The sequence below is a fragment of the Muscardinus avellanarius genome (genome assembly GCF_963383645.1).
Source record: "Muscardinus avellanarius genome assembly, chromosome: 6".
NCBI lineage: Eukaryota > Metazoa > Chordata > Mammalia > Rodentia > Gliridae > Muscardinus > Muscardinus avellanarius.
Window position 1 is genome coordinate 97,921,085 of NC_137791.1, and position 27,661 is coordinate 97,948,745.

The window sequence follows — 27,661 nt, forward strand, 5'->3', positions numbered from 1 at the left end:
TTCCTTAGTTTTCACAGAAAACTAAGATGACAAATGTCTGTGTCTTAAGTCACTAAGTTCTGGGATGATCTGCAAGTTAGTTGAAACATTTTAATGAGTATGACACAATTTTAATTCACCTGAACTAGAAAACAAATACTAAGTCATAATGAAACTATATCAAATTGTTATTTGTCTGGAATTTGCAAATTTTAAAATGTAACTGGTATAGTTTGGATCTTGACTGTCCCCAACAGGCCTTATATTAAATGCTTAGTCCTCAGAGTGGTGCTATCGGGAGGCAGTGGAACCCTTGAGAAGTAGGGCCTTAGGGCAGTCCTAAGGTAACCGGGGGTGTGTCCTGGGGGGAAGGGCCCCTGCTCTCCCTGGTTTCCTGATGTGTTCTCTAAGTTGATTATCTCACATATTTCTTTATGGTGATAAAAAGCTAACACAACCACTTGTTTCTCAAAGTTACTGGTTTGTCTATATGAATTACATTCATATTAAATATTCATAGATGACTTTATTTTCTAGCCCTACAAAACTTTAAACTTAAAAACTGCAAATAAAACCACAAAGTCAATGGAGAGAGGTAGCATGATTCTTTACATTTTATTTTACCACAAACATTACTGCAGCAAATACTAGAGAAAGGCTTTTTAATAGCTTGATGATGGAAAGCTGAACACTACTTAACCCCCACCCCCCACCCACCCCAATTCAACATGCAGGTGTCATCTCTCTGCATACACACTGATCCTTGAGCATCAAACTCTTTGCCCTGTAACTTTAAAAAATTCACAAACTGTACACAATCCTGGTATAATACCATCATTCATAGAGTTCTCCAAGGTGATTACAGTTACACAATATTAACACTAAAATCTGTGTCTTTTAAAACAGCATAATAAGTCAAATCACAAAAACCCAGGATATAGTTTTAAATACGTTTATGATGACTGCTGCTGAGCTCAAAAGCATGCAGGTGCTCATGACCACCTAGACGAAGCTGGACATTGAAACGCCTTCAGAAGGTCCAATGCTGTCATGTTTCACTCATCCCAAGTATCTCCATATTTGTTTACTTTGACTAGGAAAAGAAAGCACAAATAGTTGATGATTCTAAACAGTAACGTGTGAAGGATACATCTTAAGTTTGCTGTTATGATGATGAAAAGTTATGTTTCTTGTTTGAATGAAAGCATGTGACAGTGAATTGGCAAGGGACTGGTTAAACTGGTGAATGAGGGGCTGTTCATAACTACAAATGCACTAGATGAAGAACTTTACAAAAATACTTGATCCTCCTAACAATCTTGTAAACATAATCCCATTTTAAGGGAAAGCAGATTAGTAACTTGCCCAAGGTATAATCCTTAACAAGTAAAAGTGAGATTTTGAAACAGCTTTGTTTAAGGTCCAAACACTGGCTGCCTTTATACCTTACTGTACTACCTTAGTTAAGTGTGGTCTAATATAGCATATACAAAAGTTACCAGGAAACAAAAAATAAATTTGAATTTTGTTTTCCACCAAAATATACAACAAAAATGGTCATGTCTTCAGGTTGAGGTTACTATATCATCTTCTCTCCCATGAGCTATCATGCAACAAGGCAATGGTTTCCAGGATTCCTGGATTTTATATGAAATCGAAATTTGAAACATGCTCCTGTCCCGTGCTTTCTACTTTTTTAGCTTCTTTTCTACATAACCTCCATCTGTGAATTACTGCTCTTCAGAAAACCCAAGCAATCAAAACAAGGTACAGAAACAATCACAATAGTGAGGACCCCTCAGGGAATCAATGAAGTCAAAATTATTTCATTATTATACTAAGATATTATACACCCCTTTCCCTTATATTTTGCCTTTTCCTCTTGCTCTCATTACTCATAAGTATATATTAGAGTTTTCTAGAAGCTACATGTATACACTGCTTTAACAGCTAAAATAATGTATTTGTGCTTTAAAATTTGTCTTAATTCTAATTAGCTAAATATCAGGAAAAATAATCCATAAAACTGAAGCTCAAAACTTTCAGACCCTGTGGATCTATACAGTACTATTGCCAATATTCTGTCTATATTCAAGAACATACTTTAAAAGAAAAATCACTGAAACAAGTTTTTCTTTATATAAAACACAATAAAATGCCTTCTTTAGAGGAAAAAAGCTCAAAGTTTTACTTTAATGCAACTTGTAACAGAACTTGAAGATTGTTTAGTTAAAACCAAAATGTCAAAAGCCAGCAAAGAATAAAGGTCCAACATATTTGCTTTTAGCCTCTATTATTCCAGAAGGCCCAAACAATATACTCTATTACTTGTCTCTCAACAGACAAATGGAAATCAAAACGTGGTAGGTAGCCGGGCGTGGTGGCGCACGCTTGTAATCCCCGCGCTTGGGAGGCAGAAACAGGAGGATCGCGCAGGTTCGAAGCCAGCCCCGCGCGCTGGCTTAGGAGACCCTGTTTCCAAATAAAAATGTAAAAATAGGTCTGGGAGTGTAGCCCGGAGGTACAAGGGCTTCCAGGAACCCCAGTACCACCAAAAAAAAAAAAAAAAAAAAAAAAAAAAAAAAAAAAAAAAAAAAAAAACGTGGTAGGTATATACAACAGAATTTTACTCAGCCATAAAAAACAAGTTATGTCATTGTTGGAAAATGGATAGGACTAGAGAATATTATGCTAAATGAGATTGGCCAGTCTCAGAAAGTCAAGGGTCATACGTTTTCTCTCCTATGTGGAAGCTAGAGAAAACAGGGAACAAGAGGGACTCCTGTCAAATGAGGGAAACCAACAGAATAGTGGAAAGGGGCTGGGGGAGGAGAAAAACACGAAGGGAGGGAGCGATTCAAAAGAGCTCATGTCCATACATCACTCCCATCTCACTAGTGTATATGGGGAAGGAAGACGAGCAGGGCGGGATACGAAGGGAAATACAACAAGTGTTGTATGCAAGTATGTATCACCTCGAATCTCACTATGATTTATAATTAAAATGCATTACAAAATATAGGCTATGTAAGTATTTAAAAAGATCCCCAAATGAAAATACTGCTAACTTCTTGCCCTCACAGAGCTTACAATCTAAACCTTCAAATTAAGTAGAACAAAGTACCAATAATTCTTGACAATCTAGAGTAATGTTACTGGATATGACAAACATCAACATTTAAAGGTTAAAAAATCTATTGATTTACATTAAAATGATGATATAGATATTATTTATCACTGCTACAAAAGCAATCCCAAATGAAGCAATCACTAATACTTAAAATTATAACTGGCTCTAAAACATGACTATAAGAAGATACTAGCATTTTTATATATTTTTGTATTCTTTATAAAATGTGGCTTTCCAGAAGCACCAAGGACCTACACCTCCTCTTGATTTTATTCATTTGTTTATTTATTTCTTCTGGCAGTGTCGGGGATGGCACCCAGGGCCTTATAAATGCCAGGCAAATACTCCACGCTGAGCCTCACTGCCAGTTACTTCCTTGATTTTTAAAATAGTAAACAGAAAACCTTGAAAGAGTTTTTCCTCTGAAAATCCTTGAGAGAAATCATAAGATTCTATTCTGAAATGGCCGTGAACCTGTTCAAAATGCCCTCTTCCTTTAGATGTTAAACTTACGTGACAGAAATTTTACTTTGGGCAATGTATGACTATTCCAAAATGACTTAAAAAGAAATCATGATTTGAAACTTTACTATAAATTAAAAAGTACTATTAAACATACAAGAAAAGCAGTCTAACAACTCAATCATGTTTCCATGGTCTGCCAAAAGAGGTATTGCAGCCCAGTTATCCACCTCAGATCCCTAAATCTGTTTATTGCCCCAAATGCAACATTACAGAAAGTTATCAACTCCCAATGTGACTTTTCTTAATAAGGGAAAACAGTCACATACAGCTTCTACACTGCATTACACAACCAGTCTCACTGTTTAACGTCTTCTTGTTTATATTTCCTAACACACACACAAAAGAAGAATGGCTTTCGAAGATGTGATAACTGAAATAACTATTCCTTTTAACATTTTTATTTTGGTGAACTACATGAAAAATTAAATCACATATTAACGTACTTAATGCTTTAAACTAATACTTCAGTTTCCAATCCTAAAGAGTCACGTGCTTCACACTGAACTATCATACCTTCTTTTTTTGGCACTCTTTCCTGCATAGGCCTGACTGAGGGATCAGTCTTTTGTGTTAAAGTTACTTCATATGACTCTCTGTTCTTATTCCTTAATTCCTCATAAGTAATATTTTTTCTTTTGGGACTTTCTTCAAAGTTGGGATCAGGTCCTAAAACAACAAACAGTTAATAAATGGTGATAAAAGGTTTTGGGGTAGATCCAAAGAAACTAAACTTTACAAAGGCTTTTACCCATAACCAACACAGAAAAAATTAAAGGATCAAATTATGACCAACATTTCAACAGCACTATACTTTCCCCAAGGTAATGATAAAAACTAAAATCTACTTCCCCTGATAGTTTTAAGCTTTTATTTCTAAAGTTAAGAATGATATGAATATTTTTTTCTTTTTCTTTCTTTTTTTTTTTGGTACTAGGGACTGAACTCAGGGGCATTCTGCCTCTGAGCTATACCCCAGCTTCTTTTTTTTATATTGAAACAGGGTCTCACTAGATTGCTGAGTCTCGGTATATTACTGAGGCTCTCCTAGAACCTGTGAAACTCCTGTCTCAGCCTCCCAAATACTGGAATTACAGGTATATACCATTATGTGTGGTCCAGTATCAATATTTTTAAAAACAAAATGAAAACTCCAGTTTTATATTACACAGTTATATATAGTGTGTGGAATTAAGGAAAAATATTCAACTGGTAACAACTGAACAAAACTTGACACAGTATAGATTTTATAAATACTTCCAGTTAAATGTTCCAATAGCCACAGACTACTATATGCAAATGACCCATTAAAATTAATTTATTATATTTACAGTACTTAAACAAAATACTTGAAAATAATTACTAAAAAGTATGAACACAGCCTTTAACCAGAGTAGGCACCATTTTCACTTTGGTCTAACAGATCAAATACAAAGGTAGAAGAAAGTACAAACTATTCAGCCTGGGAACCTGGATTTGTTCGTGTGTGTGTGTGTGTGTGTGTGTGTGTGGTAATGGCGGTAGAACCCAGAGGCTTTTTACCTCCGGGCTATACTCCCAGACCTTTTTTATATTTTATTTGGAAACAGGGTCTCACTAAGTTGCTGAAAGCCTCACTAAGTAACTGAGGCTGGCTTCGAACCTGTGCAATCCTCTTGTCTCAGCCTCCCAAGCACGGGGATTACAAGCGTGTGCCACCACGCCCAGCTTGGATTTGTTCTTTACTGTGGTACTGGGGATAGAACCCAGGGGCATTCTACCTACAAGCTACACCCCCAGCCCTTTTTTTTTTTATTCTTTATTTTTGAAACAGGGTCTCACTAAGTTGCAGAGGGCCTAAGTAGCTGAGGCTGTCCGCAAACTGTGATCCTTTGGACTCAGCCTCCTAAATGCTGGGATTTCAAGCATGCACCACCGTGCCCAGCCGCATTTTTTTTTTTTTTTTTTTTTTTTTGGTGGTACTGGGGTTCCTGAAAACCCTTCTACCTCCAGTCTACACTCCCAGACCTATTTTATATTTTTATTTGGAAACAGGGTCTCTTAAGCCCACGTAGCTGGCTTCAAACCAACACGATCCTCCTGTCTCTGCCTCGCAAGCACAGGTATTACAAGCATGCGCCACCAAGCCTGGTGTCCGGCCACATTTGTATTGTTCCTAAAGAGGCTCATAGTGTAAACAATATACATTATCAAAGAGTCAAATACTGATTAAAAAACAATAGAATGTTATTCTTTAATACGAATTGACAAGATCAAATATTAGACACTTTATAAAATGTATAAATAGCAAAAAAGCCATATAAATAATAAAGAAAATAACTGATGCTAGCATAACATTCGGCGGACAAGTACTTACAAAGTCTTACAAAACCAAAATTAGTATTTTTCAATGAGACATACTGTTTTATTAACATATTAATTAAATTTTCAACTTTCATAAATGGTTCTTATTTGGAAATCAACGATTAAGGTTCAAGTGAATCATCAGCGTTTTCCAAGCAACATAAGTATAACGTTAAATAACCTTTTCAACCTAATCCTCTGTGTGTGTTTCACTAGGAATGGAAGCCAGGGGCAATCTACCTGTGAGCTACATTCTCCCAGTAGATTTTATTCTTTTATTTTGTTTTTGGTTTTTTGTTTTTGGTGGTAGTGGGGTTTCTGGAAGCCCTTCTACCTCCGGGCTACACACCCAGACCTATTTTTTTTTTTTAATTTGGAAACAGGGTCTCTTAAGCCAGCGAGGCTGGCTCCGAACCAGCGCGATCCTCCTGTCTCCACCTCCCAAGTGCGGGGATTACAAGTGTGCGCCACCACGCCCGGCTATTCTTTTATTTTGAAACAGGGTCTCACTAAATTAATGAGGCTGGCTGTGAACCTGCAATCCTCCTGTCTCAAATTCCCAAGTACTTAGCTCCCACACTTAGCTCATCTTTTATTTTGATAAATTTATACTGTACAGATACAAAGCAAAAAAATTTTAATTTCTCCTCTAAGTTAATTTCTCCTAATTTTTAATTTCTCCTATTCTTAAAATTTTAATTTCTCCTAATTAGTTCTAATAGACCGACCATGGATTAAAAACTCATTTCCTGGAATAAAAAATGTAAAGAAAAATATTTTAATTTTATATTAGTTTTTTTTTGGTGGTACTGGGGTTCCTGGAAGCCTGTCTACCTCCTTATATTAGGTTTAACATACTTTGCATTGCATTGCTAGTAAGTACTGAACTCATTTCTTTTTCTTTTTTGTGGTACCTGGAATGAAACCCAGGTGCTTTCTGCCTCCAGGCTATACTCCCAGACCTATTTTTTATATTTTATTTGGAAACAGGTTATCACTAAGTTGCTGAGAGTCTGACTAAGTAGCCTAAGTCTGGCTTCCAACCTCTGTGATCGTCCTGTCTCAGTTTCTCAAGTACTGAGATTACCAGCACGTGCCACCATACCCGGCATTAACTCATTTGTTTTCATCATATTTTTTAAATTCTAAAGGAACTCATGTATATTTCAGGATAAAAATACATTTATCCCCACTTCGCTGATAATCAGTAGATGTTCTTGGGCAAATCACTAAACTTCTTTGAATCAGGTTTCCCCAGTAGTGAAATATTGTAATTTGACTAGATGATCTCCAGAGTTCCTTCCAGGTCTCATATTTTTCCTTATCCAAAGGGAAAATGTTTGTTTTGGAATTTTGTGACAAATGAAAACAAAGTAGAAGGAAAAATTTTCTCCATTTATAAAGCCAAATGAAAATATCTTATATTGAGTAAAAAAAGATGATTTACTGATTTGGGAAGGTTATAAAGAGCTGGAAGGAACAGAAAAGTGCAATACAACAATGTTTTCAAGCTTAACTCTAACGCTCTCTGGTAAGACTTCTAAGAGCTATAATGGAGTGCTTTCTACTATGATAGGAAGCAGTACTAGAGGGACAAACAGGACTTAAAGAAGGTGCTCTGGACTGAGAGAGGACACCATCTGCAGCAAAGCAAGGACGCCACTGCAGGTCTGTGTGGAGAGCAGAGACAAAGTGGCAAGCCAGGTTTAGAGAAGGGGACAGAAGGCAGTGGACAGGTGGAGGGCATAAATAGTACTAAAATACGGGTCTTGCTGTCATCTGTGGGTAGGTAAAAAAAGAATTTTTTGCTTGCCTGCTTTTATATGGAAAAAATGGAATTTTCTAAGGTAAATGGTAGGAAGGATGCAAGTCATTACAAGGGAAGAAGCGATGCATGTCTAGAATACAGGAAAATGGATTTGAAATTGACACTGGAAAATGAGACACAGCGAGGGACAGGACAGCTGCCTCTTGAAGATAAAGCAGTGACTTTACCCACTTGCTTCAAATCTGTCTACCCCTTTTCCTGTTCTAAGAGGGGGAAGTTGATAATTAAGAGACTTAACTTCCATCCAAACTCAAGCCTCTGACTTAATCCTTCCATTATGTCCTGTCTCTTCTCTGCAAGGTTACTAATCACTCCCCTCCCCTGACTTTCACTCTAACGTGCTGTCCAATGAAACTTTCTGCAGTGAGAATGTTCTTCACTGGCACTGCCCAACGAGGGTCCCACTAACACGCCTGACCACTGAGCAACCAAGAAACTGAATTACACATTCAATTTTAATTAACATAATCACACATGACTAGTGGATACTTTATATTCTGACCTTCCTGGACCCCTTTCTGTATCTTCTCAAGCTCTCCTTGACTCATAATCAATTTCTTTTTCCACTCTATCTCCTCCCATCCACTAACCTACAAATAGATTCAAATCTCTCTCATCTTAGACAAAACCCAAACTTTAATTGTTCCTTTAGCCCTACCTGTTCCCTATAGATACTGGCTTACAAATTCACTTCAAAGCAAGTATTTTCTAAGAGCTCTAAAGAGGTCTACAATCCCTTATGCCAAACCTTTAGAGTCAGATATTTCATAATTCATAGTTTCTAAGATTTGAGAAAGACATTATAATATATATCCAATATTACTTAATATTCATCTACTCAGAAGTTTGGGACAGAAATGAATAGGAAACAAACACCTTAATGGCTCTATAACAAAATACAGAAAAAAATAATTTTAAGTAAATAAAGTATATATTTAGTATAACATGTCAGTTTAGGTCGGGGCTTGCTGCCAAATTAGTTCAGGTCAGATTTTTCAATTTTATGTTTTGCTGTGCTAGGATCAAATTTAAGGCCTTACACATGCCAAGCAAGTGCTCTACCAAGAGCTGTACAGCCCTAGCTCTCAAGTCAGATTTTGTTATTTTGTTTTTAAATCTTTTGGGTCTCAAAAACTTTTTGAATTTTAGATAAAAAATTACAGACTTGTATACTTCCTATTACTACCCCACCTTTCACTGTAGACTAGACTGAAAGAAAGAAGGAACTATTATCTGTTGACAGTCTATTACTTGCCAAACATTGCCTCTGATTGTTTTATCTAATTCTAACAGTTTAGAGAAGTACTATCATCTCCATTCAAAACATCCAGACACTGAAGAGATTACAAAATAATTATCTGTGACTATAATTACAAAATGACATAATTAGCGATGTCAATCATGACTTAAATCCGGGCCTTAATCCAAAGTTGATGCTTCACTTACATGTGTAATCTTCCAAACTTGGATTTACACAAACTTTGCAATGCATTACATCAATTTCTCACTTGACAACAGTTCTGTAAGGTAGATATTTTTTTCTTATATGATAGATGAAGCTGAAAGCCTCTAAGATCAGCCCATCAAATGTAAGCTCCACTTTCTTGAGGAATCTCCTTCCTGAGGCACAATGTTCGCTATTTCACTAATCTCATATGAGTATTTTCAATTACTGGACCTATTGGGAATTTATCCTTGTATTTCTCTATCTTCTAACAGATTCATTTTCAAGGACAAGAACAAAGTCTTATTATTTTTCCTTCTTTCATACCAGCAAGAATATCTGACACCTACTGATCCTCAAGAAATGTTGAATGAAGAAACAAATGAACAAAAGGAACAAACGTGTTGAGTTAGGCTGATGGATGAGTTTAAGTTGATGGCTGATGGTGGAACATATAGGTGACATCCAGCAGAAAAGGTCATCAAATAAAGTTTATACATACGTTGGACCATAAAATGCTGATATTCATTTCAAGAGAAGTTTCTACCTTGGGCAATATGATCAGTAATACCAGTGGGAGTGGATTCATTCATAGAAGAACTGAATGGCATTGGTTCATAACGAGTACGTATTTCAATGTTCGATGCTGCTGGAGGTGTCACAAAAGAGGACTGGTCACTCATATTTGTGTCATATTTTGACTTTTGAGAATAGTGCCTGTAAAAGAATATTACAATGTATAAGAAAATGAGTCACTGCCTATACCTTATTTAAAGAAATGTTAAGGCTTGAAAATGAGATATCAAATTTCTATAATACTCCTAATTCTAAACATTTTATTTATAAGCAATAAAATAAATCTGTTTTAACACACACACACACACACACACACACACACACACACACAAACACTAAAAAAAAAAGGATGTCCTGCTGGGAGTGGTTGCATATGCCTGTAGTCACAGTACTTGGGAGGCTGAAACAGGAGGATCCCACATTCAAGCAATGTAGTGAGATTCTCAGCCATCTAGTGAGATCCTATTTCAAAACAAAAAAGTAAAACAGGCTGGTGGTACAGCTTGGAGGTAGAATGCCCCTGAGTTTAATCCCTAGTACCCACAAAAAAACTCCTGACCCACTTATATTTAAAATTTCACAGGAAAATAGAAATCAATTTAGGCTTTGAAGTTACTCTTTTTGGGGGGGGGGGGGTCCTAGGGGTGGAACCCAGGGGTTTTCTACCTCTAGGCTACACTCCCACACCTATTTTATATTTTATTTGGAAACAGGGTCTCACTAAGTTGCTGAGAGCCTCACTAAGTAGCTGAGGCTGCGCTTCAAACCCGTGAGATCCTCCTGTCTCAGCCTCCCAAGTGTGCACTACCACGCCCGGCTTGAAGTTACTCTTAATGTGTTTTAAGGTTCTTGAAAAATACTTCAAATGAAATCTAATTTCAGTAAATATGCCCACTTCCCATATTAATTAGGAAGTTACTTACAGTTAGGAGTCCATGCAAATACTAATTTGCTAACGCAGATATAGGTAATATTATCTCTTGACAGATTTACATTGCTTGCTATTTACGATAAGAAAATTTACCTACCAATCTACTTAATTACCTTATTACTTATCTCTCTAGACAGACAAATTAGATTAACCATAAAACACAATAAGAAAACTAAACCTTAGTCTGAAGAAAACCAGTAACATTATTAGAATTAGACTTAGAATTTTGAAAAAAAAATTTTGGGGGGCACTGGGGATGGAACTGGGCATTTTTACCTCCAAGCTAAACCTGTAGCACTTTTTATTTTGAAAAAGGGTCTTGCTAAGTTGTTGAGGCTGGCCACAAACCTGCAAATCTGTCTCAGCCTACCAAGTACTGGGATTACAGGAGTACACTCCCACATCTGTCTTAGAATTTTGAAATTTCTAACAGCTGAGTAATTAAAAAGTACTTATTTCTAATTATATATAATAGAATCAGGGGCTATGGCTCAGTGGTAGACCTCTTGCCTAACATGAGCAAAACCCTAGGTTCAATTCCCAACAGTACAGAAGGGCATGGTAGCACAAGCTTGTAATCCCAGCATTAGAGAGGCTCAGACAGGAGGATATGGGTTCGCAGACAGCCTCAGCTACTTAGTAAGGCCCTCCGCAACTTAGTGAGACCCTGTTGCAAAATAAAGAATAAAAAAAAAATAGGGCATAGGGTGTGCCTCGGAGGTGCAATGCCTCTGGATTCCACCCCCAGTACACCCCCCCCAAAAAAAGGGAGGGGCTGGGGATGTAGGTGTAGTTCAGAGGTAGAATACCCCTGGGTTCCATCTCTAGTACTGCAAAACAAACAAACAAACAATCCGTGTACTGTATCTTAAAAAATTAAGAAGACAAATATTTTCTGCTCAGTTCATTTTCCCACCCTTTTTTTTTTTTGGGTGGTACTGGGGATGGAACCCAGGAGCCTTCTACCTCCGGACTACACTACCAATTTTATATTTTTTTGGAAACAGTTGCTGTTTCCAAAAATTGCTGAGTGCCTCACTAAATAGCAGAGGTTGGCTTTGAACCTGCATGATCCTCCCATCTCAGCCTCCCTAACGTGGGGATTACAAGCGTGCGCCACCACGCCCGGCTCATTTTTCTACCTTTTTAAAGTAACAAGCAACAAAAAGAAAAGTTGAAATCTGTTAAGAGATGGAATAACAGTATCTGGGAAATCAAAAGGAAAATCTTAAGAGTGTACCAGAGGCATCTGCCAAATTGAATCAAGATAAAATCCTTCATTCTGGGACATGTACTCCCAGTAAGATGAAACACTGGCAGCAAAATCTTGTTCCTCTTCTAAAGCAAACCACTTTTAGCCTATAGCACACAGCAAGTTTCTAGTAGCCCTTCAGTTAAGCAAGTTCTCATGCACCGAATTATAGCAATATCTAGACTCCTTTTTCTTAACCATTAAAAACCTCAAGAACCAAGTCTTGCCTACCCGTGTGGTGAAGGTCGGCGTGCTTGTCCAGATCGTAAAGCTTCTCCAAGAGGGGAATTTTCCAGATTCTTGAACTTCTCTTGGCAAGTTTTCACATAAGAAAGCTTCCCAGCAAAGTATCCCATGATACAGGCAACTTATTTGTAAAACCAAGCAAAAATATGATTGAACAGACCTTCTTATTCAAGAAAAAATATTTTAAAAAATAACATTTTTAAAAAGGCATAATTAAAATGTCTTGTTTAGAAAAATTAATATTTCCTAAAATAATGGTAAAAGTAACACATTAAATGAGACTCAGAATCCACATGAAGATTCTGTGGATATATTTCACTTTTCCTAAAAAACAAGTCAAAATAAAGTTGGTAATGTAATGGTCAGATGGAAAGGAGAAAGGTATCAAAAGAGAGTTCTAGCTTATTCACACAGATTTTGGCCAGTTGTTTTCCTGTAAAATGGGAATCATACTATTTGCCCACCCAATTTCTTAAGAATAATTAAAAATAAGCTCATATGCAACACACTTCTTAAAATAACAAATTTCGAAGTGTTACCTAAGTGTGTCAATTATTACATCACATACCTTTTTCCAAAAAAGGACATAGTAACCTGAAACAATTCGTAAAAATGTGTGTGTGTGTGTGTGTGTGTGTGTGTGTGTGTGTGTGTGTGTGTTTGCTTGCAAGGGATGGAACTCAGGGACCTTCTACCTCCGGGATACACCTCCAAACCTATTTTATTTTTTATTTGGAAAACGAGTCTTGCTAAGCTGCAGAGCATAAGTAGCTGAGGCTGGATTCAAGCCAGCAATCCTTCAGTCTCAGCCTCCCAGGTACTGAGATTACAAGCATGGCCCACCACTCGCAGCTGAGGTAGTTTTTTAAAAGAACAGTTCAACCTCTTTTTAATAGACCTACTATAAAATGTAAATTAAAAGATTTTTAAATTAGGATTCTTTCTTTTCTTTCCTTTCTTTCTTTCTCTCTCTTTCTTTCTGCGGTACTGGGGATGAAACCTAGGGGCAATCTACCTCCAAGATACACCCTCAGCCCTATTTTTTATTTTTAAACAGGGTCTCATTGGTTGCAAAGGACCTAAGAAGCTGAGCCTGTCTGTGAACTGCAATCCTCCTGTCTCAGCCTCTCAAATGCTAGGATTTCAACTATGCACCACCACGCCTGGCTATCTAAATTTATTTATTAACTAGAATATCTGTACAACATTTTTCCCCACTGCTAGACCAAGAATTTAAGTACTACATAATTTCAAATTAATAGTTACATTACATTACAAAGAGGCGAGAAAATGTCTTTCAAGTAACTCATGATTTTTAAGGCAAACAATAAAATATCTAAGTAGTTTATTAACAAAACACTTAAACTGACTTGCCAGAGAATATAATCACCTAAAACTAATATGACTAAGTCAAAATATCTGACAAAAATTAATAAACTTATTTAGGTAAAAGGTTAAGAAAATATAGTATTACTCATACTTACATATAAGTTTAGGGATGGATCCATATTTGGGATGACTTGAAAGGATTCCTAAGGAATAAAGGAGTTAAGTATTTTTTAGTAATATTGTAAATCACTTTAGATTACTTTTAAATATTAGCTGCCAACATCACTCTTTTTTTTTTTTTTGCAGGTCTGGGGATGGAACCCAGGGGCATTTGACCTCCAAGCCACAACCCCTGCCCTATTTTATTCTTTATTTTGAAACAGGGTCTCACTAAGTTGCAGAGGGCCTCACTAAGTAGATGAGGCTGTCCACAAACCACGATCCTCCGGTTTCAGCCTCCCAAATGCTGGGATTATAAGCGTGCGCCACCATGCCCAGATCCAACATTAGCTCTTTTATGACGCTAGAGAATTCTAAGCTACTTAAGAGAAACAAATGAATTCAGCAGCATCAGAAACACAAAAAAAAATCCAGAAGGACTACAAACTACTAGAATAGTAAATAAAGGACCACTAAATGCAAAATCAGTAGAATGAAAAAAGACCTGTTTTTATATACCAAGAACAAGCAAAAACCCAAACATATCTTAAAAGACACTATATTAGCACTAAAAACCATCCAAGACACAGGAACAATTCTAATGAGATATACGAATAGTAACATTGAGAGCTACAAAATTAATGTAAAAGATTAATCTGAATATACCATGTTCAAGAATTGAATTGGCAATTCTTCATAAAGTCTTCTTTATATTCAATGTTCCAATTAAAATCAAAGGTTTATTCTAAAAATAACATGCAAACAAACAAGGTAAATGCCAACATTGAAAAAAATCAGAGAACTGGTTACTACCAGATATCAAGAGCTGTGATAAAACTATAATAATTTTTTTTTGGTACTGGGGTTCCTGGAAGCCCTTCTACCCGGGCTACACTCCCAGACATATTTTATATTTTTATTTGGAAACAGGGTCTCTTAAGCCAGCGGGATCCTTCTGTCTCCGCCTCCCAAGTGCGGGGATTACAAGCGTGCGCCACCACGCCTGGCTAAAGCTATAATAATAATTAAAAGTCTGGAGCCAGACGTGATAGTGCATGCTTGTAATCCCAGTACTTGGGAGGAGGAGACAGAAGGATAGCAGGTTCCAGGGCAGCCTCAGCTACTTAGTGAGGCCCTCACCAACTTACTGAGACCCTATTTTAAAATGAAGAATAAAGCCGGGCGTGGTGGCGCACACTTATAATCCCAACATTTGGGAGGCTGAGACCGAAGGATTGCAGTTTGCAGACAGCCTCAGCTACTTAATGAGGCCCTCCGCAACTCAGTGAGACTCTGTTCAAAATAAAGAATAAAAAAATTGGACAAGGGGTGTGGCTTGGAGGTTGAATGCCTCTGGGTTCCATCCCCAGACCTGCAAAAAACTAAAAATATAAAAAAAAAAATGAAGAATAAAAATAGGGCTGGGGATGTAGCTCAGAGGTAGAATGCTCTTGGGTTCCACTCCCAGTACCACAAAAAAGAAAGAAAGAAAGAAAGAAAGAAAGAAAGAAAGAAAGAAAGAAAGAAAGAAAGAAAGACCAACAGTCTGGTATAAGTTCAAGAACAGGTAAACAGACCAAAACTAGAAGGTCCATCATGAACCCAAATATAATTACATAAATTTATGACAAAGGCAGTATAATAAACAGAACAAAACAAATAGTCCCTTTGAAATATATCTCAAAATATAAGATCAATTACATATCCCTTAAGGAAGAAAATGTCCCATGATTCTACCTCATACTACATTCAAAAACAATCCTAAATGGTTTGAAAATTAATATTTAATAAGCCAGGTAACCTGGCTCTGTAACGCAATGGACAGAGCATTGGACTTTAGACAGAATAAGCCAGGTATGATGGTGCACAGTGGTAATCCCGGTACTGGAGTATCTCAGGTTCACAGCTAGTCTTAGTAATTTGGCGAGGCCCTCCACAACTTAGTGAGACTGTTTCAAAACAGAAAATAAAATGGGATTCAGGGTATAGGTCAGAGATAGGATGCTCCTGGGTTCAATCCCCAAAAGCACTATCATAAAGAAAAAAATCCAATAAACTAGGCTCTATTAACATTAAGAACTACAGTTAATGAGAGTTGAGAAATAATTGCTATATATGTATATCTGACAAAAGATTCACTTCCAAAATATACACAGAACTCCAAAAAGGACAATCCAATGAAAAGATCTGAACAGATATTTCACACACAAAAAGGATATATTCAAATGGAAAGCCAAGCATGGTGGCACATACTTGTAAAACCAGTACTTGGGATGCTGAGACAGGAGAATCACAAGTTTGAGGCCAGTCTCAGCAACTCAGTGAGACCATATTTCAAAACAAAATTAATAATAAAATGGCTGGAGGTATAACTCAAAGGTAGAATGCCTCTGGGTTCAATCACCAGGACCAAAAAACAAATGAAATGGAATATAAACAAAATAAAGGGTCTTCAACTTCTTAACTTAGAGGGAAATGCAATCAGTATCACTGCGCATTGACCACAACGATTAAAAATAGCAGATACAAAACAGCTAGTGCTGGTGACAATGTAGGAATGTAAATTGCTTCAAATAATTGAACAGAAGCTAATATTCATAATCTCAGACCCAGAAAAATGTCTACCAAGATACTTTATTCATGGTACAACTAACTGTAGTAGTCAAAACTGAAAACTACCTAATTGCCAAGGAACAGTAGGAGAAACCGTGCTGTACTTACACAGTAGAAAACCATACAGCAATAAGAATATTTAATCCACTACTACATGCAACAGTAATGAAAAAGAAAAAAAAAGTTAAAAAAAAAGGAAGTTGTTCATTCCAGACCACTGAATACATATTGGCACTACATACTAGGAAATACAGCTTTCAGAGTGAGAGTGAGAGTGAGAGTGAGAGTGAGAGAGAGAGAGAGAGAGAGAGAGAGAGAGAGGGAGAGAAAGAGAGAAAGAAATGGGGATGGGGGTATTGAGGATAGAACCCAAGGGCCTTGGACCTCTGGGCTACACTCACAGACCTATTTTCTATTTTATTTGGAAACAGGGTCCACTAAGTTGCTGAGGGCCTCACTAAGTAGCTTCAAACCTGTGCAATCCTCCTGTCTCAGCCTCCCAAGTGCTGGGATTACAAGGGTGCACCACCACACCCAGCTAACAAGCCACATTCTTTGCACTCACGGATTGGTAGTGATACTGAAGCCTGCACTACAAAGACTTTGACTAGGGGTGTAGCTCAGTAGTACAAGCATGTGCTTAACAGAATAGGTCCTGGGTTCAATCTACAACACCCCACCAAAATAAAAGCAAAAATTAAAATTTTGGAGTTCAAGCAGAACTCCAAAGCACACCAACAGTTCTAAGACAAGTGGAAGAAGAAAACCCATACAAGAGCAAGTAAGCAGTGAGAGGTCATGAACGTTTGCCTTTCGGTGCTACAGATTGAAAACAGTATCTAGTTCATATCAGACACTTAAAACACAGGAAAAGAGAAAAAGTACCTGAGGTAGGGAAAAAACTCTAAGTGTGCCAATGTGGAAATGAAATGAAAAGAATGCTTCAAGAACCAGCAAAAGCTTTAAAATGCTGGTCAAGCACTGTCCATCAAATTTAAGCAATGAGAAAGTGATGTCAATCAAGCACAGTGGTGCCTGGCTGTAATCCCAGTGACTTGAAAGAACAAGGGAGTTGAAGACCAGCCTGAGACTGTAATGACTTGGATTTATGTCCCCCATCCCTCATGAAAACAAGATTAGCAATGTTGGAAGAGGAGCTTGGTTGCTAAGGTGGGGTCCCTGGGAGTGTGGCCTTGGGGATAATATAAGAGCTGTGATATGCAAGCAGAGCCCTTGTGCCCCCTCTGCTTGCTGCCGCTGTGACCTGAGCTCTGCAGACCCAGCCTCACATGAACTAAACCTCTAAATCTCTAAAAACTGTGAGCTAATAAATCCTCCTTCCTCTAACTTTGTGGTCAGTTGTTTTGGATCATGGCAGTGAAAGTGTTGACTGGGATAGCAACTTAGTGAGACCCTATCTCAAAATAAAATTAAAAGACTGAGGATATAGCTCAGACAGAGGTTAACATGCTCCTTTATCCCCAGTATAGCAAAAATAAACAACAAAATTTATGGATAATCAATGACACAGATTGCAATGGGTTAAAAGCAAGAAATGAAGTACTCATTTATAACTGGGTGTAGTGGTGCACACTTGTAATCCCAGTATTTGGAAGACTAAGACAGGAGGATCTTGGTTCGAAGCCAGCCTCAGCTACTTAGCAAGGCCCTTTGCAACTCAGTGAGACACTGTTTCAAAATAAAGAATAAAAAATAGGGCTGGAGGTGTAGCTCAAAGGTAGAATGCCCCTGGGTTCCATCCCCAGTATTGCAAAAAAAAAAGAAAGAAAAGAAATGAAGTACTCATAAATTCTGGCTTCAAATTCGAGGGAGCTAGGACCAATGAAAAGGCCTATGAGGGAGAATTTTTCTTTTTGTAGAAAGAACAAATTAAAAGGGAACATCTAAGACTATGTTAAGTATGACACACTATAAATAAAATATATAAAATTCCAGACATTTGATTAAATGCAAAATGTCTTAGTGAATTCTGAATTCTTATCCTAAAAACTCCCCTAATTTTGTCATTTCTATCTTACTCTAAATTTGTCCAAAGTTTATAACTCCATCTAAACCCCAAACCTCCAAACTTCCTTCTTCATGCCATAATCTAAATTATAATTTCTCCTGGTTTGACTTTGGCTATTTAATGGAATTTTCACTACTGCCTGCATGATTTTCCCTCTATCCATGTCCTCCTCTTCCAATAGTTATGCAGATTTTTCTGATCACCAGGTCCCTCCTCCCTGAGCTAGCCTCTCTCTCTTTCTCTTTCTCTCTCTCTCTCTCTCTCTTCTCTCTTTTGTGATATTGGGGATGAAACCCAGGGGCTTTCTACTTCCAGACTATACTCCCAGATCATACTCCCAGATCTATCTTATATTTTATTTGAAAACAGGGTCTCACTAAGTTGCTGAGAGTCTCACTAAATAGCTCAGTCTGGCTTCGAACCTATGCCCATATTAGATTAAGAACTTACATTTTCTATGTGTTTCAATGCACATTCACACTAGTTTCTTAAAGTAAATTACTGGCAGCTTATAAATTGCTTTCGGATAACTCCCTTCATGCCTAACCTCTAATTATTAATATGACATACTGGATTATGATAGCCAAAACAATAACAGATGCTATTTATCCAGTTAATTTCCTACACCAATTTTTTCCTGCAAAGTAATGTGATTAAAGTGGGGTTTTCCCCCCACAATATAGGACTAATTTTATGTATGAAAGAACTTAGTTATAAAGGGCATGTGCATGTGTGTGTCTGCTGTTGTTTTTGAATGTAAGATTCTTGTCATGTAGTACATTGTAATAAGATTCCTGAGACATTGTTTAATCCTCTTATTTCCCTGGAAAACTACTTGAAGGAGTCAAGACTATCTATGTACTTTATATTGATAATGTGAAAAAGCTGAAATATCCTATTATAGCCACATTTTTAAAGGAACTAAGTAATTAAACATGTTTTTAGGATAAATGGAGGCTACCCTAAGGTCACCACCATTTTCAGAACACTTTTCCAAGAGATAGGATACACAAGACAGATAGTGCACTTAGTATATGTAAACAGCAATAGTTACTGCTTGCACCAGTAAGTTTTAAGATGCAGACACTGACTGACACATTTAATCTTACTCTAAACTCAGTTTCACAAGAATATGTTGACTGAATGACTGACTGAATGATTTTCAGTACGAGGGATTGAACCAAGGAGCATTCTACCACTGCGCTATATCCTCACCCCTTATTCTTTTTTATTTTGAGACAGGGTCTCAAAAAGTTGCTCACGCTAGCCTCGAACTTTTCAATCTTCTTGCCTCAGCCTCCCATTTCTCTGGGTTTACAGGCTTGCGCCAGTACACCCAGCTTCAATATTCTGGCTAACTCATCCCCATATATCTCCAGAACTATGATTTTTAAACAGTAAGTGAAAATCGTCTAGAGTGTTAAAAGATTCCAGGTCACCACTTCAGAGATTCGAATCTAGTAGGTCAGGGACAAGGCCCATGAATCTGCATTGCTGATAAATCACCTAGACCAGGTTTGCTGTTGTACCTGCAAACCATCCACAAATTTTGAGTTACTTTTTTCTCTTGTATATGGTTAATGATGCACCGTGCGAGAGAGCACCAAGTCAGTGACTCTAGGGAGACAAAATTTCTCAGATAGTATAAAAATTCAATAATGCCCAGTAAGATATACTACCATCAATACATATTTAAAAGTCAGAAAAAAACACAAACATGATATAAAAAATGTTAAATAAAGTCAGACTTTAAGTAGTTACCTTTACTAATTAATCCTTGAGTAATCAACATACTTGTTGCAGCCAAAGGCACAGCTATAGGAGGAAAAAGAACTTGTCAATATCAAGAAAAGGCAGACACTGTCTTGAATTCATTATGAGATAAATGAATATCAGTAAAACCAGTATCACAAGTAGACTGCACACTAATATTTTTGAGTTTTATTTTAAAAACCTATACAACATGGCCGAGCGTGGTGGTGCACGCTTGTAATCCCAGTACTTGGGAGGCTAAGACAGGAGGATGGCATAGGTTCGAAGCCAGCCTCAGCTACTTAATGAGGCTCTCAGCAACTTAGTGAGACCCTGTTTCCAAATAAAGTATAAAATAGGTCTGGGAGTGTAGCCCAGAGGTAGAAGGCCCCTGGGTTCCACCCTCAGTACCATAAAAAAAAAAAAAAGCTGTACAATATACACAGACTGAAAAATTAAAGCACTCTAAATTTAAGAAAGTATTACAAATTATTAAACAATATAATTTTAGAAACCATCTAGATTTAGATTCCAAATAGTTAGCAATTCATTAATATAACCAGCAACAGAGTAAAAAAAAAGGAAAGGTTAATTCTTTTTTGTGTTTGTGTGTGGTACTATGGATGGAATCCAGGGACTTTTCTACCTCCGGGATATACTCCCAGACCTATTTTTTTGGAAACAGGGTCTCACTAAATTGCCAAGAGCCTCACTAAGTAGCTGAGGCTGGCTTTGAACCTGTGCTGTCTCAGCCTCCCAAGCGCTGGGATTACAAGCATGCGCCAGCACGCCCAGCTAAAGGTTAATTCTAAAGTTAAAGAAAGGAGAGGAAATGAGAGGCTAGAGACAAATTAGCAAAGAAAAGCCACTACTGAGTAGTGACAAAATTGCATTCAGCATACTAAGTGCCTAATGTGTATTGTTTCATTTACTTTTTTTTCTCCTGTTAATAAGGTAGACATTACTACTCTTTCAAAGATAAGGAAAATGAAGCTTAGAGATGTTATGAAACTTATTCCAGGTCATACACTAGTTCAATGGCAGATCCCAGAATTGAATGATACCTGTTGGATACCAGATCTCAAGCTTTTAAGCTGTTTTGTATGAAAACCAAAATACAAAATGTATTTGACGATAATCACATAAAGGCTAGAGCAAGAATAAAAAAGCATATATTTTAAGTACTCCTCAAAAATGTATAAAAATGGCAGCTACATGCCTATTAATCCAGAGTGAAAAATTCATAGTGGTCATCATAACTTCAAAGGAACTTATAACTTTAAAAACAGCAGGCTGGGCATGGTAGTACACACCTGTAATGCCAGTACTTGGAAGACTCAGGATCACAAATTCAAAGCCAGCCTGAGCAGTTTAGTGAGGCTCTCAACATTTTAGCAAGACCTTAGTTCCAAATAAAAATAGGGCTGTGTGACATAGATCAGAGGTAAAATGCCTCTGTATTCAACACACACAGACAAAAAATAACAAAAACAACAAAAAACTTCCCTAGATGGCAGGCTAGGGAAGTAACTCAGTGATACCGAGCTTGCCTAGCAAGCATGTGGCCCTGGGTTTGATCTCCAGCACCACCAAATAAACCCCAACTATGCATCACGGTTCTCTACACCAGCACAAATAGAATTATTTTATATTTCTTTTAAAAACTGAGAACAATTACTTTAAAATGTACCCATACCCTTTATGAACCTGTTTTAAGCAACAACCACAGTATGGAAAAAGAACATGTGTTCCATATGAAATTATTTTAATGTCAAATACAAACTCAGGTCAAAATCTTAGGCATGAATTTTGGATCAAATTATGTTGAGTCCTCAACACGATTAAAAAATAAAAATAAAAAAAGGCTTATTAGAAAATTAAACTTACAGCTGGGCGTGGTGGCGCACGCTTGTAATCCCAGCATTCAGGAGGCTGAGACTGGAGGATCGCGGTTCGTGGACAGCCTCAGCTACTTAGTGAGGCCCTCTGCTTCTCAGTGAGACCCGGTTTCAATATAAAGAATAAAAAATAGGGCAGGGGATGTAGCTCGGAGGTCAAATGCCCCTGGGTTTCATCCCCAGACCCACAAAAAACAAAACAAAAAAGATAATTAAACTTACATCTGAACCAGAAGCTTTCTTCACTGCACTCGGCGAAGACTCTTCTTTCTTCCTCTGTAGGAATGTAATCAGCCCCTATGTCTTTTTACCAAGGAAAATTGAAAAACAATTAAATACTTGTAACAAAACTAAGTCTAAAAAATTAGCTTAGTATACATATTAACAAAAATACCCCGCATTTTTTAAAAAATAAAGCAATAAAGCAACTGTCTTGTAAACTTTTGACAACTTTAAACAGAACTAAGCACTACTATTGCTAGTCAGGTCTGGCTACATAACATGCTAGACACAATGCAAAATAATAAGTTCAAATTAAGAACTTCAAAATGACATCTAGAGCATTAGGCCAAGTGGAGGACTACAGAGTGACACCCATGAAGTCAACCCAGCTGCTACTTTCAGGCAATGAAATTCTCTTTACATAGAAAGTGCTTCTAATAGCTGGGCGTGGTGGCACCGGCTTGCAATCCCAGTACTTGGGAAGCTAAGACTGGAGGATTGTGCTCAAAGTTAGCCTTGGCAATGTAGCAAGGCTCAGAAACCTAGTGAGACCTGTTTCCAAATAAAGAAATAAAATCAGGCTGCAGGTATAGCTTGGAAGTAGAATGCCTCTTGGTTCAATATTCAGTACCCCCCAAAACAAAGTATTTCTAATTATAAATACTTAAAATGAGCTGGGTGTGGTGGCGCATGCTTGTAATCCCAGCACTTGGGAGGCTGAGACAGGAGGATGCCACAGGTTCAAAGCCAGCCTCAGCTATTTAGTGAGGCTCTCAGCAACTTAGTGAGACTATATTTCCAAATAAAACATAAAATAGGTCTGTGAGTATAGCCCAGAGGTAGAAGGCCAGTGGATTTCATCCCCAGCACCACACACACACAAATAAATAAATAAATACTTAAAATGATAGTTACGGGGAATTGGTCTTGGAACTTCGGCATTTGACTCTCGAAAATCAGCCCTCCCATTCATCTTTCCTGTTTCAAAAACATTATTATATTATATTAGAAATGATCACACAAGAGGTCAAAGTAAATACAAATAATGTATGATATAGTAAAATTACTGGTGTACATGGCAACCAACAAATATTTACTAAATACATCTTAAGCACTTGACATAATAAAAAGTTTACTAAATGAGGAAATCATAACCCTAATAATTAATTTGGACTGATTATGCAAGTTTAGTCCCTTGGTTGAAAAAGACTGAGTGCAAGCTGTGGGGTGGTGGCGCACACTTGTAATCCCAGCACTTGGAAGGCTGAGACAGGAAGATTGCGTAGGTTCAAAGCCAGCCTCAGCTATTTAGTGAGGCTCTCAGCAACTTAGTGAGACCCTGTTTCCAAATAAAATATAAAAAATAGGTCTGGGAGTGTAGCCTGGGGGTAGAGAGCCCCTTCTCCAGTACCACCAAAAAAAAAAAAAAAAGAAAGAAAGAAAGAAAGAGCAAGTGCTTTATAAGTACTTATCAACAGTAAATAAAGTTAAAATATTGCCAGGCGTGGTGGCGCATGCTTGTAATCCCAGCGCTTGGGAGGCTGAGACAGAATGATCGCACAGGTTCAAAGCCAGCCTCAGCTACTTAGTGAGGGTCTCGGCAACTAAAGTGTAAAATAGGTCTCGGAATATAGCCTGGAGGTAGCAAAGCCCCTGGGTTCCACCCCCAGTACCACCAAAAAAATAAATAAAGTTAAAATATTAAAAAGGTATCAACAAAACAATAGACTCATTTTTCCTCCTGAAGCTGGTTTATTTTACATTAGCCTGTTTCAGCTCTTTCAGATATCTATGCCCAGCTGGATGTGGTGGTACAAGCCTGTAATCCCTGTATTTGAGAACCAGGAGGATTACTGGTTTGTGGAGGGCCTCAGCAACTTATAGTGAGGACGTCCACAACTTAGTGAGACCGTTTTAAAGTATAAAATTGGGCTATGAGTGCACCTAAGAGGTAGAATGCCCTTGGGTTCAAACCCGCATGCTTGTAATCCCAGCATTTGGGGGGCTAAGACAGGAAGATCTGGGTTCCTGAACAGCCTCAGCTACTCAGTGAGGCCTTTGCAACTCAATGAGACCCTGTTTCAAAATAGAGAATAGAAAATAGGGCTGGGGGTGTAGCTTGGAAGTAGACTGCTTCTGGGTTCCAATCCCCAGTACCGCAAAAAGAAAAACAAACCTCAAAACATAAAACATCACAGGCGCGTGCGCCACACACATCATAAAAAACACAAAAGAAACCAATGCCCAATGATTAGGCTAATTCCCCAAATAGAAGAAAAACGTCAAGTCATTTCTGGGCTTCCATTTTGAAAATTTAATAATCATCAGGAAACTTGCAACCTGTCCCACAAAAGCTGTACTCAGAAAAAAAAAGAAAGAAAGCAATAACAAAGACGTCATATCCTTCTTTCTCCCTGTGGTGCAAAGCTAAAGCAAATTCTAAAATTCTATATCGTTCAAACTTTCCTCCCCACGCCAATAATGTTCAAATGATTAGACAAATGTAAATTTTTTTTAAATGTACAACATTCCAAGAATATACATTTTTATTTTCTTAATTTTCTTAACCCATACCTTGAGACTTAAGACACCTGCAGATAAAATAACTATTTTATGGGATAGTGACAGAGGATAATTATTTTAATTTTAAAACATCTTCAGGGTATCAGGAAATGACATAAGCAGGCAGTGATAAAAAAAAAAAAAACTGGGCCCTTCTATAATTCATTTAGACAATAACTCACCACGGAGGCTCTACTACAAGTCCAACCCCTTAGGGGAAAGGAATAAAAAGGGAAAACTGAATGCGTGGATGGATGGGTGAAGCTTTCGGAATAAACCACTTATATTCTAAAGCCGTATTAGAGAAATGAAACCCTCTTATTTTCCGCAACATCCTTCCTAGAGATTGTCAGGGCTAACAGGCCTCTCTAGACAGACAATACCATCTTAAACTCGTAATTCCAAAGGAAAAAAATGGTGAACCGTGCCAGCCTGGCCGATGCCCGCGTTCCATCCTCCACCCGCTAAATCCATCTCCCACCTGCCATCGCCGACAGAGCGACACTCCAACACACACCCGTCAGCACGTCCCCACACACCCCGCCACACTCCCTCGCCCCCCGCGGTCACCAGCACTCGGGAGCCCGAGCCCCAGGGCGTGATCAGTGCACCGAAACAACTGGAAAATGGCGGAAGGTGCAAAGTAGAGTGGCGGTGCGAAGGTGGTGAGTGGAGGGGTGGGAGGGGGTAAAAAAGGGGATCTCTGCACCACCTCACCCACCTCCCGACGGCAGCGGCAGGCGACGGCGCGAAGAGCGCAGCGAGCAAGGGTAGAGGCCCGAAGAGAACCCGAGAGGGGGCAGGGAGGGAGAAAAGCGCGCGATCGCCGCGGGGGGAGGGGGCGGACTGCGACGCGACCGCCGAGAAGTCACCCAGATACGGGCTCCAAGGGGCCGCGACCCGGAAATACTATCCGCAGCAGGAAGTGACGTTGGCCTTCCTACGGAGCTAACAAGTGTACGCATGCGCCGGCTCCGTCGGCCCCGCCCTCTTCTGCGTGTCCCTCCCCCTTCACCCTAAGGCTGCGGCGCTCGGGAGATGTACTGCGCCTGCGCCGCTCACAGCCCCGCCCAGAGGTCCCCGCACAGCGCCCCGGAACGCAGGGAGGGGGTGCTTGGTGTCCTTGTGACGCACCTCAGACACCGGGAAGGGCTGGCGGGGGCCTTCTAGAACCCCTTTCTATGCGCCCGTTGACAGCGTCTTTGCTTGGATTTCTCTGCTTTGGGGCTTTACATAATTCATTTCGCTTGTCAAGCCTCTATGCCAGATAGAAAGTTATTTTAAGCAGACGCACTGGTAATCTGTCCCTTTTGAGTCTAGTTTCTGACCCTTTAAGGACCCTCAGGCAGGGTGCATTACTTCTCTGAGGCTCAGATTTTGTTCATCTGGATAATGGAAATAATGCCTGCTTTATAAGATTAAGAAAGTATATCTAAAAAGGTGTTGACAACAGCGCTCAATCTCTATTAATAGGAGAGTGCGTTTGAATGTGGGGATCCTGACATCTGTCAGACACCATGGGGCCACACCCAGTCACCACCTTTCGGTTTTTTGGGGTGTTTTCTTTCTCTCTCTCTCTCCCTCTCCCTCTCCCTCTCCCCCCCTCCCCCCCCCCTTTCTCTTTCTCTCTCTCTCTCTCTCTCTCTCTCTCTCTCTCTCTCTCTCTCTCCAGTACTGGGGATGGAACCCAGGGGCATTCTACACTCCCAGCCCTATTTTTTATTCTTTATTTTGAAACAGGGTCTCACTGAGTTGTGAAGGGCCTTGCTAAGTTGCTGAAGGCCTCATACCAATAAGAAATACAGCCTGTTTTCTTTGCACTCACTCTTCATTGTATATTATCTTTACAACTGTACTTCCTGCCTTGTGGATTGCATTGGTATTTCAGAATCGTGCCTTTATAGCACCTCCTTTGTGAAACCTTTTCTGAAACACACCCCAGAGAATAAATCACTCTGCCTTAGTTTGCCACCTTGTACTTCTGTCACTGCTGTGTAGTTCTCGGCTGTATTGTGATTTTATTCTAAAGTTTCTTTAGGACAATATATATATTGTGGGGGGGGGTTGTGGTTTTTTTTTTTTTTTTTTTTTTTTGCGGTCTGGAAATGGAACCCAGGGGCATTCAACCTCTGAGCTACACCCCCTGCCCCTGCCCTAATTTTTATTCCTTATTTTGAAACAGGGTCTCACTAAGTTGCAGAGGGCCTTACTAAGTAGCTGAGGTTGTCTGCAAACCGCCGTTCTCCAGTCTCAGCCTCCCGAATTACAAGCGTGCACCACCACGCTTTTTTTTTTTTTTTCCCAAAATCTGCTTTTCCTTTGCTTTCTGACTAGATTATAAGATTGCAGAATCCAGTTTTACTGGAGTTGTTTGTTTTTATACTGGGATAGAACCCAGGGGCATTCAGCCTACAAACTACACCCCCAATCTTCTTTTTGTTTTGTTTCATTTTGAAACCAGATTCCAGGCGTGTTGGCGCACGCTTGTAATCCCAGCCTTCAAGAGGCTGAGACCAGAGGATCGTGGTTTGGGGACAGCCTCAGCTACTTAGTGAGGCCCTCTGCAACTCAGTGAGACCGGGTTTCAAAATAAAGAATAAAAAATAGGGCAGGGGGTGTAGCTTGGAGGTCAAATGCCCCTGTGTTCCATCCCCAGACACACACACACACACACACACACACACACACACACACACACACAAAACAGGTCTAGCTAGGTTGCTTAGAATCTCACTAAATTGATCAGACTGGTCTCAAACCTGCAGTTCTTCTCTCTCAGCCTTCCAAGTACTGGGATTATAGGCAGAATGCCCCTGGGTTCAAGCCCTAGTACCACCAAAAAAAAA

At 38.8% G+C, this 27,661-nt stretch overlaps 1 protein-coding gene across 2 annotated transcripts; it reads right to left on the reverse strand.

Moving 5' to 3' along the window:
• Window positions 1-1,034: 1,034 nt before the first annotated feature.
• OCIAD1 (OCIA domain containing 1) lies at window positions 1,035-23,226 on the reverse strand (the record flags this gene model as incomplete). 2 transcript variants are annotated; one of them, XM_080697921.1, is made up of 8 exons in its annotated part: window positions 1,035-1,072; window positions 4,148-4,300; window positions 9,794-9,963; window positions 12,237-12,372; window positions 13,736-13,783; window positions 20,143-20,196; window positions 22,254-22,334; window positions 23,169-23,226. In XM_080697921.1, 8 exons carry the CDS (start codon window positions 23,224-23,226, stop codon window positions 1,035-1,037), a joined length of 738 nt encoding a protein of 245 aa, XP_080554047.1. The 2 variants fall into 2 exon arrangements, with proteins under 2 accessions (XP_080554047.1, XP_080554048.1); XM_080697922.1 differs by lacking the exon at window positions 4,148-4,300.
• Between the last annotated feature and the right edge of the window lie 4,435 nt (window positions 23,227-27,661).